Below are 17,221 nucleotides of genomic sequence, written 5' to 3' on the forward strand. Positions count from 1 at the left end.
ATAAAGTAATTTAATTCAGACTCAAAGTTTCAATTTATGTAAACTGAAACTAGGTGTGACTGTTTTCAATGTGACTGCACTGTGTTTTCATAATGACTTTCTACGGAAACATGTTGCCTCCCAGCATCGATATGAGCATGAGGCTCTTCGGGGGAAAGTGGGTAATTTCCAATGAACCACATTTTTTTTAAAAGATCAACCAGAGCACGAAAAAAATAATGATCATATTTTTTTTTTTATTGTTTCAAACACAATTCTGCATAATTGAGAATAGCATTTTCAAATACATCTGTTAACTTCATATTCCTTCATTTGGGGCAGCATTGCGGGTGGTTTGAAAATTACATTTCAAAGCAAAACATACATACATACATATACCATATTAGTAAGTCAAACGTGGTTATAAAAGGAAAACGAAACTTAGTTTGATCCCAATAAGAAGGTGCAATTATAGGCGAAGGCAGGATGCAGGCATTGGAGGAATCCCTAAGAGCTACGTGTCCGCTGCTGGACAGATCTCGACGCTGCTGTCGGTGACACGAATCCCGTACCATCCTGCCCAGAACTGTGTGTCCCTGCCTCCGTGGGTGAAGCGGATGCATCTCACTCCTGGTCCGTAGCTCTGGAATACATGGGTCAGCTGAAAAGAACACAAATCAGTAAGTCAATAATCGTCCTTGAGCTTTGCACCTCCTCTGAATGCCACGGTGTTCATTATTGCTTCATACTTTGCACATACCTGATTCCAATTCTGATCGTTCCACTGCTCAAAGGTAATGGTGTCAGGAGCAAAAGTCTGGACAACCCCCTTGCTGTGATTCAGCAACTCTACACAGATCTCATATTGACTGCCACAATCCCATCGCGGTGCATACCTAATATAACAAAGACGCAAAAGCATGTGCACATAGATCTGTAGTCAGCAATTAGGTCCAAACACAAGTTTTTCAGCATTGTTCTTTGTTTAAAAAGAAGAAAAAATACATTCCTAAAAGTCAGACTAGAGATGTAGCTTCCCACTCAGGAGGAGCAGAAGCCTTATTCTTTTTGCAGTGAAATTACAGTTCTGTTTTTGACGCAAATCTGTTTTGATAATTGAAGCTACGTTTATTTAACTTCCAGCACCATGAGCTGTTCCAATAGCCCCCTTCACAAAAAGGCAGTATAAAGTCTTAGGTCTTATTTCTATTATGTGAGCTTTGTATTGTCATCTACAGTAGATGTATGGAAGTCTGACATTTGACAGGTGTGCATTAAGTTGGATTTCATTCATAGAACTGGTTAAATGTATTAAAGTAATATAGAAAATAACACTTTAGATTTATCACTTCAATGTTTTTGTTACTAATATGGATTTTAACAAAGTGAAGTAACTGATGGTAAATGTAGGAATGACTAGAGTTGTGTCAGAATGAAATGTGTATTCTTCTCACCAATCAGATATTTTGATGTCAGGCTGGAAGTGATCCATAAACGATGCGTTGTAACCTTCCTTCTCCAAGTCAATCAGCTGTTCCTTCCTGCACATCCTGCATGAACAGACAGGGTTTCAGCTGCTACACAATAGAAATTATAACATCATGTCATATTTACTGTTTGTTTTCTCCACAACTGTTGGTGAGTACTCACCCGTAGGAAGTAACAAAGTTTTTCTGGACTTTCTCATTTTGGTGTGGCACCAATAATCCCTCTACTTTCCAACGGTCGCCACCATTCTCCAGTATCTTCCAGTTCCTCATCTTATCTGTTAAACAAAGGAGGGTTGTGAGATCAATTATTTTGTAGAGCTAATTTGTTATTGAGCAGTAATCGATCAGATGTTGAGTGAGGTTAGTTACGAGGTTTCTTACTTTCCCCTCTTGGATTCTTCAGAAGATTTCTTCTCTGCTTGCACAAGAAGTAAAACAACTTCCAGTCTTTGGGTTTTTTGTAAGTATCACGGAGGTGAAATCCTTCTCTTCTACATCTCTCTTTCCACAGGGACTCACTATCAACCACTTCTTTCCACTGATGGGACACTAACCGACAAGCCCTGACCACCTGATTAGGAGGCAGATTCAGGAAGATCTCCTCCAGGATCAACAGAGGGAGATCAAACTCCTGAAAAGAACAGACAGGACACAGATAAGCTCAAACTCTGGATAATCAGGTTCGTTTTCAAGCACTGACTTTGGACCAAATCCCCCCTCCCCCTGCTTAGATAACCATATCATTTCAAACTAAGAAACATCAGCATTTTCGCAACACTAGCAGTTAAAACAGACCATTATTGAAGTAAAAATATGTAGAAAATACCTAATTTACCAAATAAGTGTTGCTCAGTTGTGATTGTAAATAAAAGTTTGGGCTGTTACTGCACCTCCTTCCCAAAATAGAAGCAGTCTAGCCAAAAGAGAAACCAAAAGAGATGTCAACTCAATTAAGTTTAGCCTATGACCAACCAACTGGACAGTTAGAACATGTCCATGATGGCAGATTGTACAGACTGGGACATGTCATTTCAGTGGCTGACAAGTATAAAATAAATACTGTAATAAAATCAATAGTGCAAACCCTCTGTGTATGTCTGAAACATATAGACTGCATGGTCTGAAATAGTTTTTTGTATTTAAATGAAACTTATTCATATCGCAAGAACTAATGTATGTTAGCCCATTTCTGCCAGTTAAGAACAAATAAGATAAACACTTCCTGATAAAAAACAGAACCTGTCTTTGGCCTACCAGGCCTCTAAGCAGTTATTTTTGATAAAGCATTCTATTATTACAAAACACTTATTCATTTTTTTAGATACTTACTCAATATATCATCATTGTTTTTAAGATACCAAGCCATTCTTATTGAGTTTCAGCTAGACCTATTAAGCAAATCTTTCTGAAATACTTGAAAATGTTAATTATGTTGCATGCCTTTATTTTTGAGATACTATAGTTATGGTTTCGATACAAATAACAATTAAAAACGTGCCTACGGGCGGAAATGGGCTTCCATATAACAGCAGGTTGTTGTTGTTGTTGTTATCAGCAGTTCCTTGAATTATGAATAATGGCTGCAAGTGTCTGGGATAATGTAGGTAATACACAGCTTACCCTCTGTAGTGAAAATGAAGCTGACGATCCTGCAGCTTGAACCCTTAGACAGTCTTCATGACTTGAGGCCACAGAAGAGCTTTGAGATCCACCCATAGCTTTAGCTTTGCTCTTCATGCCTAGGCTAATGCAAATGTATTTACGAGTTATAACGCCACATGTATAGCTATCGACTTCTTACCGAAAATACGTCTGCTGGGCGTTATAAAACCTTAGCTGCTGCGTGGCTACATTTATTTATACCCGTATAACTCACAACACGGAAGTATGTCTCGAGGTAAGGAGACTTTCAAGTAAGGCGGAAGCAGCTATAATGTTTCCTACAGCACTAAACTTAACATAATGACGACGCATGCCTGGGAAGCGAAGGACACTTTCGGTTTTACCTCTTCAAATGTCATCGTATTACTTATTCCCGAAAGCTAACAGCTGACGACGCTGAGCTCGGTCGGTATTTATACCAGGATACTTGAGTTGGACGTAAGATACATAGGCGGAGCTAGCAGATCAAGTAACGCGTCTTTTTTTGCTGCTTATTTTCTGCACCGCCCACCCGTAGGTTTCGGTGTACGCCGGATGACATTAAAAACGAACCCCTTTCAATCATACATTTCCAGGATATGTGTAATCACCGGTAATCACTGAAGAAGAGTTTATTTCACCCGGTCAACCCATGGGTCAACCCTGGAGTAAAGCTGCAGAAGAACAAAAACAATCAGAATCAGAAATCCTTTATTAGTTCCATCGGGGAAATGTACAGTGTTAGAGCAAAAGTTGAATAGCAGGTACAAATATTATAGGTATCAATTATGATATGAAATAATAAAAAAGTAAAGCACATATTAGTAATACAATAAAAATAAAGACAAATAAGTACACAACCATGGCTAAAAACTTGTAAACATAAAAAAAGTTTATAAAATGTCCGAGCAGACGGCCTACAGACGGACTGATCAATACAAAAGAAAAAGGATTGTAATCGAACGGACCCTAGGAAAAAAATCCGGTGTGCATTTTGGAAACATCTTATTGGCCTGTGCAAAGCAGCAGTGCAAATAACATTTCCATTAAGGCCGAACAGTAGTGGTGAACCTTTTAACATTCACAAAGACATTCCCTTTTTAAACAGTCATGCTCAAAAGATGCATTTTATTCCTGAAATAACTACTTTATTGTTCAACTGATGCCTTCACATCACCTAAAACATAATATTATCACTCCACATTATACTGTGAAAACCCATTTTATGACAGTGGTCAGGGAACATCACTAAAGGGTAAATAACCAAAGTATTGAATGAAGTTGAACTGCTTATGTTGAGAGGAATGTCAAAAATATTTCTATGAGGCACTTTTAGTGAGGATTAAGATCCTCTTAACAATGAGGGGATGTGCTCTGCTACTGTCCTTGTACATTTTCTCAAACTGTGGCTGTTGAATGTAACATTTCATAAAGACTGCACATATTCATAGTTTAGCAGTGAGAGAAACACTGTTAAACACTGTTATGTAATACATTACATAACAGAAGATTATATAAGGCAAATAAGAGGTGCAATTTCAAGCAAAAGCAGGAAGCAGGAAGTAGATGCATCCCAAAGAGCTATTGGTTCGCTGCTGGACATATCGCAACGCAGCTTTCGGTGAGGCGAATCCCATACCATCCTGCCCAGAACTGTGTGTCCCTGCCTCCGTGGGTGAAAATTACGTACCTCACTCCTGGTCAGTAGTTCTTGAATACATGGGCCATCTGTAAAACAAATATCAATAGGTTCAGAGTTGTCCCAGAGCATTTTCTAAAAATAACCATAATATTAAATGAGTCTTGCTCTGTTCATACCTCATTCCATCGCTCGTCACTCCCATACTTAAACTCAACAATCTCCGGAGCAAATGTCTGAATAGGCCTCTTTTTTTCATTCAAAAGCTCTACACGGATCTCATATATACAGCCGCAGTCGCATCTTGGTGCATACCTGGTACCACACATAGACATCAGTCTGATTCATTTGTATCAAAGTTGCTACAAGCACCAAGTTCACCATTAAACTTTGTGCATTCAATGGTATAGTTGTTATAAATGAAGGGCAATAACTATGTGATAAACTGGAATTATTCCATTCACAAGTTTCCGTGTATTTTTCTCACCAATCAGATATTCGGATATCTGGCTGGAAGTGATCCATGAACGACGGGCTGTAACCTTCCTTCTCCAAATCAATCAGCTGTGACTTCTTCGCCATGCTGAATACAAAATGTTTTAAATATAACATAATAGGATTGTAGCATATAACATGAGTGCGATATGTTTTCTGCATCTCTTCTTGTAAATACTCACGTGTAAGAGGTCACAAAGTTTTTTTGGACTGTCTCATCTGGATGAGGCTCTCTGATCCCGTGCACTGCCCATCTATTACCACCAAATCCATCCAAACCACCAAATCTACCACCATATCGAAAACATCTATAATCATTATTCAAAATCAGCCAGCCGCTGAGTTCCTCTGTCAAAACAAAAAAGGAGAGTTGTGATAGAAATCATGTTGTATTTGGACAACTGACTGTTGTTTAAAGTATGTTATGTGACTGCTTACCTTCTCCTCTAGGATTCTTGAGAAGATTTCTTCTCTGCTTGCACAAGAAGCAAAACAACCTCCAGTCTTCAGGATCTTTGGAAGTATCACTGAGGTGATATCCTTCTCTTCTACATCTCTCTTTCCACAGGGACTTACCATCAACCACTTCTTTCCACTGATGGCACACTACCCGGCAGACACGAACCAACTCACCAGGAGGAAGATTCAGGAAGATCTCCTCCAGGATCTCCAGAGAAATAGGGAAGAACTGACGAGAACAGACCAGGTTAGTTTTTCAACACTGGCTTTTAAACAATGCTCCCCATTGATTACACATTATGAATCAGTTATGTCTATAACCAATCAGCTTAGCAGAGAGATGTTTTCTGGATAGTAAATTGATAAAAATAGATTAATACTGATGCAAACACTACATTTTAAGTCATTTATCACACATGCAATTTCTCTAAATGTAAGTTTGAACATTATAGAACACAAGATAGTCAATACACTGAGATGGTCTCTAGAGAGCAACCAAACTAAAACATCAAAATCATCATTTATATACTAACTAACTCTGATTGGGAAAAACATACCTTCACATTTATTTTCTTCACATCAAACACCTCACCTTCACCATATTTAACCTTCTCCTGATTACAGTCATCCTTTAAAGTCTAAATGTATCACCAGACACTTCCCATACACATTTCAGTTTTCCTATGGTGGTTTATCATCCTGCTATTTCACCTCCCTTCTTCAGTTATTTTATATACTTTATTATACACATATATTTTTGACTGAGGTGCCTTGTAAAATAAAAAATATGTTTACTGTCACGGAAGCAATACAAGACATTGATCATATGGTTATTTGTTGATTCAGAAAATATATCACACTTTATGCTGGATGTCTGTGTTTTGCACACAGACACATGCTTGCCTTTTGCATGCATTTAATCATTGCTGATCAGTCTTTTAGCACAGTCTTCCTATTTCATTGTGCGTTTTACACATTACACATATAATATATGTTATTTGATATTTACTTCACTGAGAGCTAGGCTACAAGCAGGGTTGACAAAGTACTACAGTCAAGAAATGCTCTGATATAGTCAAAAAACACTTATTTCCAAAGTTACTTGAGTAAAAGAGCAAAATAACTACTGTAGCATCAACATATTTAATGGAGCAAAAGTGAAAGTACTCGTTTATTGTATAATTTATACTATATTTATTATTGATAATGTGATAGAATGATGCATCTTCAAAGTAACTTAAGTTATCAAATAAATGCAAGTTGACAAAATAGTAAAGTATAAATACAAAGTAGATTAACTCAGATAATGTTTACCACGGACTCCAAGATACTCTTAAGGCAGTCTTCCACTGACTGCTGTCAAGGGAAAACAGATTGTTGTTTTGATGGCAGAAAGATGAACACCTACCTTTGAAAGGGACATTGACGGTACTGCAGCTTCATTCATAGGGTTTCTCTTTGTGTCTGAGCCAGACCAGAGCGTTGCCACAATCTGTTTGTTACCCTTTAACTATAATGTAATGACATGTAAGGGTAAACAGGAGCTTAACATAAAGACAGAAGGGTCTCAGTATTGTCTGCAAGCGGTAAACTTCCGTGTCGGAAGTTCAGGACGGTTGCTTTTCAGTAGTTTAAGGAAGGGCCTCTTATTCCTCTACTTCCACATAAATCATTATTGTTTCCCGTCAAACATTCTTCATCCAGTGATTTATCAAGGGTGCGCTCGTTATTTACACCCGGGCGCTTGTTATGGATGTGGAATACGTGCTCCAAAACAAGTCGATAAACAGGGGCGGACTGGGACCGGCCCACTTCGGTAGGGGGGGGTAATAGTGAGTTATCCGACCGGCCCACTTCGGTACCGCTAGTAAATTGTCCGCCACTGTCGACAAATATATATTTATTTTAGCATTTAGTCAGTTTCAGTAGCAGAAAGAGCTTTTAATATCAATTGTGTTTTTTTTGTTAACAGTGAGTCACTGCTGCAGTTCTGCATTATGTATTACTATAATACATTGTCATGTGCTGTTAATGCCATGTCCTGATCAATTCGATCAAAAATAACCAAACTGTTTTGTTTGGAGACTTTGTTTTGATCTGCTTTGCTGCAGATGAGTTAACTCCACCTGTCCTGGAAAACGTTAAACACAACCGTAATGATCTAACAAAGGGTGTAATTGATTAATTTGTGTAAAATAAAAAGTAACAACTGCCAAAAACAAAGAGGAGAACACTTAGATACATTGAATAATTACAACCTTTACGAATCAGCTGCAGGAGCACAGAGATTTAGAACAATACTGACTCAAAAGGGATTATCCAGATAAAAAAATAACATGATTACATAATGAAGTCATTAATCAAAAAGGCAGCTAGTGTCAAAGACTCCCAGGTGTGACTATATATATTGGCCTTCTGTATTGTATGTATAGAGTATTCAAACACAACTGCTTTTAGTTAAATTGATCACCAAACCGTATCAGTCAGTTATCCTTGAAAAAGAAACTAGACTTGCCTGATGAACAATGTGTCAAACTTAATTTGCTTTCAAAAGAATAATCATTGTAGAGATGTTGTTTGAGGTTTCAGAAAAAAAAATAGACAATACGTCAGCCCTCTTTGCATAATCCGCTCGTTATGATTCTGGAAAAAGCAGGGTGCATTTTCCACAGGGGGTAAAGCAATCTTAGGTCTTGCAGTTGTTTCACTTAATCCTCTCCTTTCTATTTATGGCACACAAACTGGCAAACAAGTCAAGGAAGAAAAATGCATAAACAATTCACTCAGATCCAGAAAAGGATCATAGGGAGATGTTGAACCATGAATTAATTAAACATTTAAGTAAATAAATACACTTGCCAATCTAAACCTTTTTAAATGTACTTTTCCCATGCCAATAGACATATAGTGCCTTATTACTTTTAACAATTATATTATCTTGCAAAATCACACATTTCCCCAAGAACACTGACATACAAGCAACTCTTCTCTAAACTGGGTTAAACCAACAATAACAACTCAAATAAACCTTTTCTATTATTGAAAAGAAAAAAGCTCCAAAATGGTAAAGCAACATCAGAGAGACTTATTTTAATAATATGGCAAATAAACAGAGGTGCATTCATGTCGTCATCCACATAGGCACTGCAGTTTGTGTACATTACAGTACATAGAACTCAATCATAAAAGACAAGCCATACCAAAAATAAATGGATACCAAGAAGGCTAAAAGACCCGGGACTTAAAATGGTAGCCATTGATTGGGGTGTCACATTAGACTTTCTAGCAGGCCACGACCCTGTCCAGAGATCCTGAATTATGATCACTCCAGTCTGTGATGTTTTTACTCCGCTCTGCATATTTAAATGAATATAAAGACAAAAAGGGAAATGCATGTTTTCCGAGTAACAAGGACTTCAATCCATGTCGTATCTAAAACAGTTGTATCCATCTTCTGTGAAACAGCTGAGAGATGAGTCTTTTTGGTCGGCCGAGGAGCGCCTATGTGTCTGCGTCAATCCTGTGAGCTGTACAGAGGAAGAAACAAAGATGTCAGACACAACGCTGATGGCGCGGAGGTGACAGGTAAGACAAATCAGCGGATCTCTCAGTTCAAATACAATACTTGAAATATGTTGCATCGCAAACATCTACAAAAGGGTAAATCCGTCTAACAGTAAGAATTGAAACAGTTGCCGGTTAGAGAGTTCAAGACTAGCTTCTTAATCATTAAACCTTCACTGAAGAAGTTAAATATGACTTTGACTGGGGCAAACAACCGTGACATAATCCCCATTCTGGAGAGTCACTGTGCTGTAGAGTACACTCTGTCTTACATTGCTTTGGTATCCTGAGTGGTTCCGTGTCTCCTGACAGGACTTGATGCATGACTCCGCGGAACTGATACAGCACCTTCAGGCTCTTCTCCTCCCCCACACAGGGGTCGTAGAAACCAGGGAGTCCTGACTGCAAAGACACAATTAGGTCATGAATAGTCTGAATCATCACGCTGGAAGGAATCTGTAGAGAAAATAGGTTTTGAATACATTCTTAAGAGTTTGTAAATCTTTACCTTTGTGGTTTCAGTGAGGATGAGTTTAGAGTCTTTCACCAGACACTGCAGTGGCACACTCACATCGATGACCTTTGCCCTCTCGTGTTTTCGGCTGTTGTCCGTCACAAACTTGCCGTACCAGGCGTTGAGGATGATGAGACCTGATTTAATGAAGCAACAGCATCAAGGATAGTGTTGATTAAAGTCCTTTATTAGCGTGTTTTGGTAACATTTAAAGGGGAGCGTTATGCTAATTTGACAGCTGGCCTTTGTGGCAGTTAACGTCAACAAGCGCTCCATTCCCAGCTGTGTGCATCACTTTTAGTCCCCTTTTTGTTGTGATTTTAGCTTCTTGCAGCTTTTTTCGTATTTGCAGCGTTTCGTTTATGCAGCACTCTGAGTAAACCCTGTGTTTCGTCAAGTTGGTAAAGAGGTTTTTCTTTTTTTTTGCATTTGTTTTGGCACATTTCTATTTTTATATTTGCATAGTTATGAATGTGCGGTGCGTTTCTGCTAATGGAAGTGTTTTGGGCCGCTGTAGTGCGTTTGCACCTGTCGGCCACCTTCGTTTTTACCTGGTATCTGAACGCAGTTGGTTGAAAGCAGTTTCTTAATAAAGGCTTTTGGCATTTCTCTGAGTGTTTTGACATTTTCACAATATTTACGCAGCACCGAAGCCTGCTTTTTAATCAAAAAAATACATATAAATCTCACTTTTCTCAATATGGGACCTTTGAAAGAGTGCATTTAAAAATATACAAGGATATAGGATAAGGAAACATTAACAGCTTTTTTAATGCACTAAAAGTAAAAGTCCAACAAAAATCCCAACTTTCCCGATTGACTCATTTAAATATTGCATGCCAGCAATTTCAGCCACATATTTAATAACAAAGCCAGTGTCATTTTTTTAGGCTTGTTTGTTACAATTATCGTTGTGAGTATACAACTAAAAAGACAGCACAATTAATTTTAATTGCGAGCTGCATAAAAAATACCCTAACCATTTCATAGAGTGTGGCCCAGTGAATATTAAAGAGGAGCTGTGTGTCAGTCATTACACAGCGACACACAGACACACACACCCTGCAATTAACTGTTACTTTACAAGGGCACGGTCTAGGGGGCCTCTGATGATACAGAAATTAAAGCAACCTCTACAGTGCCAGGTGTCATAAGACAATTATCACTTGCCAAACTCCCCAAGGTGAAAATTATACTTTCTAAAAAAAGCCAACAAAAAATAAGCAATTATCACTAGTCAAACAGAAACAGGAGGGTCTTTACAAAAATCCACTAAAGTCTATTTCCTTTATTAACAATGTATACCCTGTGTTAAAAGCTCTCCATAAAATAGATGAATTCAGTGTAAAATAAGTCATACTTCAATAGAACGGCCCACACACTTGTCTTGCCTTTGACAGGTCAACAGTCACTTTAGATTTCAGTGAACTGCTCAGGAAGACCAGTAAAAGCAATTATTCTACTTTAGTTTATAAGTTTTGCCGTGCGAACCATAGCGGGAAATAATACCAGCAGTGATGTTTATGCTAAAAGCAGACTAGGCTTGTTTATACGTTTATAAGTCAAATCTTAGGAGTTACACTTTAAATAAAGCAAATTAGAACCAGGAATCAACATTTTCAACGTATTAAAAACAGTTTACAATGTGAGAGGATCAAATCGTTTGACAACCTGCTTAAAAAACATTATTCACAGCATAAGCTTATCCTTTAAATATTACTGATCTTACCCATTTTGGACTCCTCGGTTTCAATAATCCTGCGCACAGACTCCTGCATGAGCATGATCTGTACGGAGGAAAAGACACAGAGAGGAAGGGAAGGAGACAAACAGTGAGATTCCCCGTTAAATGGATTATACTAATGAATTTCACTAAGACTTTGAATTGTATCTAATCCCAACTCAGCCTCTTCATCTGACTGGTGTGGGACAGTCACCCACAATAACAGAATCTTATTAGTCATCTAATACTTTTAGAGCAACTTGCAGGTTAGAGACCCCAGTGAATAAATGTGTAGGAAAATGATGTATACATTAGATTTTCAAAAAAGATATACAGAAATATACACTACAGTGACATCTGTACGTCGCTTTTGTAAGACATTTTTACTTCCACATAAAAAAAGACCACCCGCGTGTGACGTCACATCAGGGAGAGCGGCCGGTCTACCGTATGAATAAACATGGTTCACAATGCTAGTTTTGACACAGAAGAGGTTGAACATCTATATATTCGAATGCATATGATGGACCACAACCTTATAATGATGAGCCTGCTCGGCGTCCAAGAGACCAGGAGCAGCCAAGGATTAGAAGAAATAACGCTAAAATAAAGCTGTGGAGAGTATGTGCTGCAGGGAGGTGGATGCACAACGCACCCAGGAACGAACGCTAGCTCCGGTCCTTTTTACTGTGGACTCGATGTCCTGACAGGCTGGAGTTTGTGCAACCTGCACAAACACAATAGCTCACCATGATTACAAATGGTGAAATGCAATGTAAAATTACCGAAAAACTACCAGAACCACTCAAACCAACTACCAACTACTACCGTGAATTGGGCAGAGAAGGAGTCCGAGAAAGTTGCTCCCCCATGTGACGTCGTAATATGTTACATATGACGTTACAAAAAAACTGTTTTTAATAGCAGAGCTCAAAACGGCTCCTTTCCCTCTGAATTCCTGCCCTTGTGTCTCGTAAAACATATCAAAAACATATCAAATCCTGAATTCACTTTTTTAATGTAATTTTCAGGCAAGGTTAAGCATAAATGTAGTAAAAAAAATAACCTGCAAGTTGCTCTTTAACCACTATGTAGGAATGTTACCGTAGGCCTGTAAAATACTCACAGCAGACTCTGCCTCCTGTTTCTTCTTGGCTATATTAGAGGCCGAGCTCTCCTGCTTGATCTCCAAGTCTCTGGTGAGGAGAAAGATAAATGGAGAAATGAAAAGAGCTCATCAAATTGGACTATATTAATACATGTGGTGCTATTTCCAATAACATTTCTAGCATGAAACGGCCAACGTAAAGAGAAAGGTCTCTTACTGTTCCTTCTGGGCCCGCACGTAGGGCCGAATAATGAGCTGCTGGATGGCGAGGTAGAAAACCAGTGGTCCAACTGTGGCGTAAAATACAGCACTTGGCAGGAGTTGGTCAGTCAGGTGGATAGGGAAGAGATACGTCTGGCTCGCTCTGTTTAGCCTGCGGATAAAGAGTTTGTTTCATTATTCAAATGAAGATGGCCTCTAACTGGCTGCTAAATTGGTCACTCTATGTGATATTTGTAGGAATCTCTATCAGAAAATAGCAGAACAAAAAGGTCACATTCAACGATATTGTCTCAGCTGCATGCATACAATACCCTGTTAATATGCAATCTTAAAAATCATTATAATGCATAAAACATGCAAAAACTATTTCAACCAAAGATTCAACAGCAATCACATTGACCATGATTGCCTTTTCTCTGTCCTGTAAAATGGACCTGAACTTCAGATGATAATTATCGGTCCTTCAGCACATTTTCCCAAGAAGAAGGGGCAGTGTGTTAGGAGGATGTTATGCATACAAATGTCAGTGATAAAGGGAAATGATGTGCTTTACAATAGGTTAGATAGGACAGTGAGAATCGACTGCCAATTGTTCGTCAGATTTAAGATTATTGTCAAAAAGGAGACCTTAGTTAAAGGTGACCTATCATGCAAAATGCACTTTTGTACGTCTTTTATACATGAATATGTGTCCCCGGTGTTCCAGTGAACTCACCAAGTGTCAGAAAACACAACCCTCTCTATTTTCCTCCATACCCAAATCTCTTAAAAAGGGGCTGCAACGGATCTGATACAGACTGATCCAGATTTGAACACTTCTATGACGTCACAGAAGTGGCGCTACGGCTATTGGGCCAACTCCACCAATCAGGAGGAGACAGCCACGGACATTGCCGTTCGGAGGCGCTGTAGTACATATGCCAGGCCTGTAGATGGTGCTGTTCTCACAGAATCAGCCCATGCAAAGACAGTGTTAAATTGAGCGAAATGAGGAATGGCTAAAATGCATGATCTGTTTGGTATTTTGAAAAATAAAAAGTATAAATATGCCTTATATAAGTATGGTCCTACACTATATTATTCAAATATAGCATGATAGGTCCACTTTAAACTATGAAACTTCAATCCTAAGACCAAATAGCATTTATGTGGGTGCAATCCTATGTTGACATGCTTACATATGCACAGCTAGGGCAGTAACAATCTGTAGACAATGTATTGGACTGGCTTTCATGATGTCCTGCCTTCATGGGTGCCATGGAAACAGCAGTGTGAGGAAAACACTCAAACAGGAAACTGGAGCAGAAGTTTCACTTACTTGATCTTGAGGGAGACACCTTGGGGCACTCCCACGCTGACGGTGGCCCCGAGGACGCTGTGTCGACTGATCTTCCTCTCGGCACCGTACTCGATCACCGTCCCAAAGAAACCTGATCTGTGACACAAAGACAAAATCACTCTCTATAACTCTGAACGCAGTCAAAATGTGAGCTGTCAGTTCTTGCACGTAAACTTCTAACTGTGTCTATTTGGGAAGTCATTCATTTGCTTTTCTCCACAAACAAATTGGACCCATAATAGGGGTTTTAAAGTGGCAATATACATGTTTTATGCTTTAATTACCTTAACATTAGGAAATAGTGTAATAGCTTTAGAATAATGACACTATCAGCGTTAGATGAGTTCCCTACAGGCCTTGCTTTCACTGTTCAATTCTGCCTGACAATGTGTATACAGGCTACAACGCTGTAAAAACCAAAATACACAGTTAGCACAGATTGGCCTTTACAGTTTTGCCAAATGTTTTCTTAATAAAAAACCTAGCACTCGATACAAAAGTAGTTAAAAAATGCCAGGTGAAAGCATACTCTCACTCTGAGCCTTTGGGTTGTGTCGGTTGGAGTAAGGGATAGACAGTCTGCGCACAATGCAAGAGTCGTTGGGAATTAATTCAAATACAATTTCATTTATTTTCTTGCTTTTTCCCTTGTGGTGTAAATAGTTTGCTAAATTGGTGTCAACAGTGAGCTGTGATCCTGTTGGCTTTTGCGGCAGTGGTGCCAACAATAATACCATTTGTAAACAAAGGGGGAAATGTTGTACATTGCCACGTTAATATGAACTCACTGCTCTTTGATAACTTACTTTACTGAGCCCTTAATCTTTGTCTGGTCCTCATCCTGGAACTTGTACTGGTAGCTCATCATCATAAAAATGTGAGGAACGCCAAGCTGCAGAGAGAGGAAAAGCAAATGGTAACTCTGATACAAGCAGCTGTTGATTGAATGGTGTCCTGGCTACAATAATAACTATTATTCCAGAAGGCTGCTTACCTGTATAGCGAAGGTGAAATGGCTGCTCTTGGTGTCCCTGACGATGCTGGTGTTCATAGAGGACTGCACGCCCCAGCGCCACTGCAGGTATCCCATAGTGTTCTTGTCCAGGTGACGCGCCAGCATCGTGGTAAACCCAGGACGCACTCCTCGGGAGGACAACTGGAGCCCACACTGACCGGTCACGAAGCTGAGGTAAAACAAAAAGGGCACTGAATTGTTCATTTTCTTGTTACAAATACGTTCTTCTCATTTATTTACTCTTGCAGTTCAACACATACAATCGAGGCGTCAAGTTCCGGAAAATCTTCATCGCTAAAAGAGGTCCGTGGGTGTCTCCAGCACCGAGCTCGACCTGTGAACAGACACACAGCCGGTAAGGTTTCATCTTTTCCTTATCTTAGAATGTCACTGCATGTTGTACCACAAAGGCAGACAGGAGTGACAGGAAGAAAGAGTGCCATTTGAAGTCTATATAAAAAAGGTGTGTGTGGTTCCTTGAGAAAAATGCAGCATACCTCTCCCCATCCCTTGGTGGAGGTGACTCTTCTTAAGGCCAGGTTAATGGTGCCACCTCCGTTTCCATTGTGGGTTGACAAGGAGCCAGACAGAACAGCTGTGTCTTTTGTAGTGAGAGGAGCCTGCAGTGACAGAGAGACAGAAACAGGAAGTCTTATGGTAAATGTAATTGTGCTACAACTCTTTCATTCCAAAACAAATGCCACTTGAAAACCCACCTCTATAGATTGTGATATGTGCATCTTGTTGATTTCCATATGTGGGACTCCCCCTTTGCCCACATCCTCATAGTCTTCCTCATACTGGTCGAAGACGTCCGTGGCATCAATGCCGACACTAATCGTTCCCTGCAAATAACAAATTCAGGAGAAAAAACGCTGCTTTAATGAATGATTTACATAAATATGCACCAGATGCCTAATGACTCTTTTCAATCCAGTCAATTTGATGTGAGGTTTCCCTGTGAACATGCCTTTGGGTTGGTCCTTTGCTGAAGCCTCCTCTCCTCTCGCTCTTTCTGAAGACGCTCATACTCCTCTCGTATCTCTGCAGGGGTTCTTTTCCTTTCCACCACCTGGATGTAGGGAGATACGATTTCAAAGCAAATGTCTGCCTCACATGGTGCGGATTAAGAATGACAGTAGGAGGAATTTCACCAGGATTACATACTCCCATATGTTCTGTGTGTCATGTTTTTTACTATCAAGCATCTATAGTTAAAGTGAACACAGAAGAAGCAGAACAAGAACTAATTTAAGCAAGTTCAATAAGGGAATGTCATATTGGACAGAATGTTTTTGTGGATAAAATACAGGCTTAACCAGTTAAGCCCCAAGACTCAGGCCTTTCAGGTCTCAGGCTCGAAAATGACATTCCCAGAACAAATGACTAAATCTTCACTTCTAAAAAGGGGGTACATTAATCATCTTTTTTCTCAAAGTAATGATTAACCTACGGAGCCCTGGACGGTTCATAGAGAGAAAAATAAATACAACGAGGCCACGCGTTATTAACTTGTGCGCACGAGATGTAATACGTGGCCTCAATTGAAATAAAACGAGATACTTTCTCGTTCGCACAAGATACTTTCTTATGGTAAAACACATCGAGCTGCCCGATTATTAGCTTTATGAAGAATATGTCCGGTTGCCTGTGTGTGTGTGCGTGTGTGTGTGTGTGTGTGTGTGCGTGTGCGTGTGCGTGCATTTGTTTATGATAGTGTCGTTCGTTCCGGTGCACTCCGGCAGGACTATAGTACTACATCGAGATTAAACAAATTTCTTTCACTTGGGAATACACATAACTATGGAGAACCAGATTTGTGTAAATTACTGTTCGTGGTAATTTGAAAACAAATGCCGGTGGTGTCGGACACACACACAAACACACCGAACAAGCACACACAGAGCGGAGCTGAGCACAAACACACACACACATCATGCGCCCCGGTGACAGGACATCTCCTTCATAAAACGAGGGGGAATACTCTGGTAGTTCGATGTGTGTATAGGAGTGTGTGGTTAAACGTAGCAGCC

General features: G+C 39.5%; 3 protein-coding genes across 3 annotated transcripts in view; all 3 read right to left on the minus strand.

Annotated features, from left to right (window-relative positions):
- Positions 1 to 216: 216 nt before the first annotated feature.
- On the minus strand, positions 217 to 3,556 carry LOC104961354 (F-box only protein 6-like). The gene is made up of 6 exons (XM_010789633.1): positions 3,090 to 3,556; positions 1,851 to 2,100; positions 1,630 to 1,744; positions 1,434 to 1,529; positions 740 to 875; positions 217 to 640 (listed from the first exon to the last, which is right to left on the minus strand). The coding sequence occupies exons 1-6, from the start codon at positions 3,204 to 3,206 to the stop codon at positions 494 to 496; spliced, it is 861 nt and encodes a 286-aa protein (XP_010787935.1). The 5' UTR covers positions 3,207 to 3,556; the 3' UTR covers positions 217 to 493.
- A 739-nt stretch (positions 3,557 to 4,295) lies between these two features.
- On the minus strand, positions 4,296 to 7,369 carry LOC104961358 (F-box only protein 6-like). Its single transcript, XM_010789641.1, is given in 6 exon segments — positions 4,296 to 4,838; positions 4,929 to 5,064; positions 5,237 to 5,332; positions 5,427 to 5,592; positions 5,683 to 5,932; positions 7,112 to 7,369. Coding segments are annotated over 6 exon segments (834 nt in total). The 5' UTR covers positions 7,151 to 7,369; the 3' UTR covers positions 4,296 to 4,691.
- Positions 7,370 to 8,782: 1,413 nt separating this feature from the next.
- The window catches only part of LOC104961360 (dnaJ homolog subfamily C member 11), an 11,902-nt gene continuing 3,463 nt past the window's right edge, over positions 8,783 to 17,221 (minus strand). Inside the window, exons 4-16 of the mRNA XM_010789642.1 lie at positions 16,159 to 16,260; positions 15,905 to 16,033; positions 15,686 to 15,808; positions 15,449 to 15,522; positions 15,168 to 15,357; positions 14,980 to 15,065; positions 14,153 to 14,269; positions 12,830 to 12,985; positions 12,631 to 12,700; positions 11,511 to 11,568; positions 9,776 to 9,918; positions 9,540 to 9,669; positions 8,783 to 9,230 (exon numbers count right to left, since the gene is read on the minus strand). Coding sequence (XP_010787944.1) covers positions 9,205 to 9,230; positions 9,540 to 9,669; positions 9,776 to 9,918; positions 11,511 to 11,568; positions 12,631 to 12,700; positions 12,830 to 12,985; positions 14,153 to 14,269; positions 14,980 to 15,065; positions 15,168 to 15,357; positions 15,449 to 15,522; positions 15,686 to 15,808; positions 15,905 to 16,033; positions 16,159 to 16,260 — 1,404 coding nt within the window. The 3' untranslated portion in view covers positions 8,783 to 9,204. The remainder of the gene's footprint in view (positions 9,231 to 9,539; positions 9,670 to 9,775; positions 9,919 to 11,510; positions 11,569 to 12,630; positions 12,701 to 12,829; positions 12,986 to 14,152; positions 14,270 to 14,979; positions 15,066 to 15,167; positions 15,358 to 15,448; positions 15,523 to 15,685; positions 15,809 to 15,904; positions 16,034 to 16,158; positions 16,261 to 17,221) is intronic.

This window comes from Notothenia coriiceps, unplaced genomic scaffold, assembly GCF_000735185.1.
Source record: "Notothenia coriiceps isolate Sejong01 unplaced genomic scaffold, NC01 NC01_scaffold00033172, whole genome shotgun sequence".
NCBI classification, from domain to species: domain Eukaryota; kingdom Metazoa; phylum Chordata; class Actinopteri; order Perciformes; family Nototheniidae; genus Notothenia; species Notothenia coriiceps.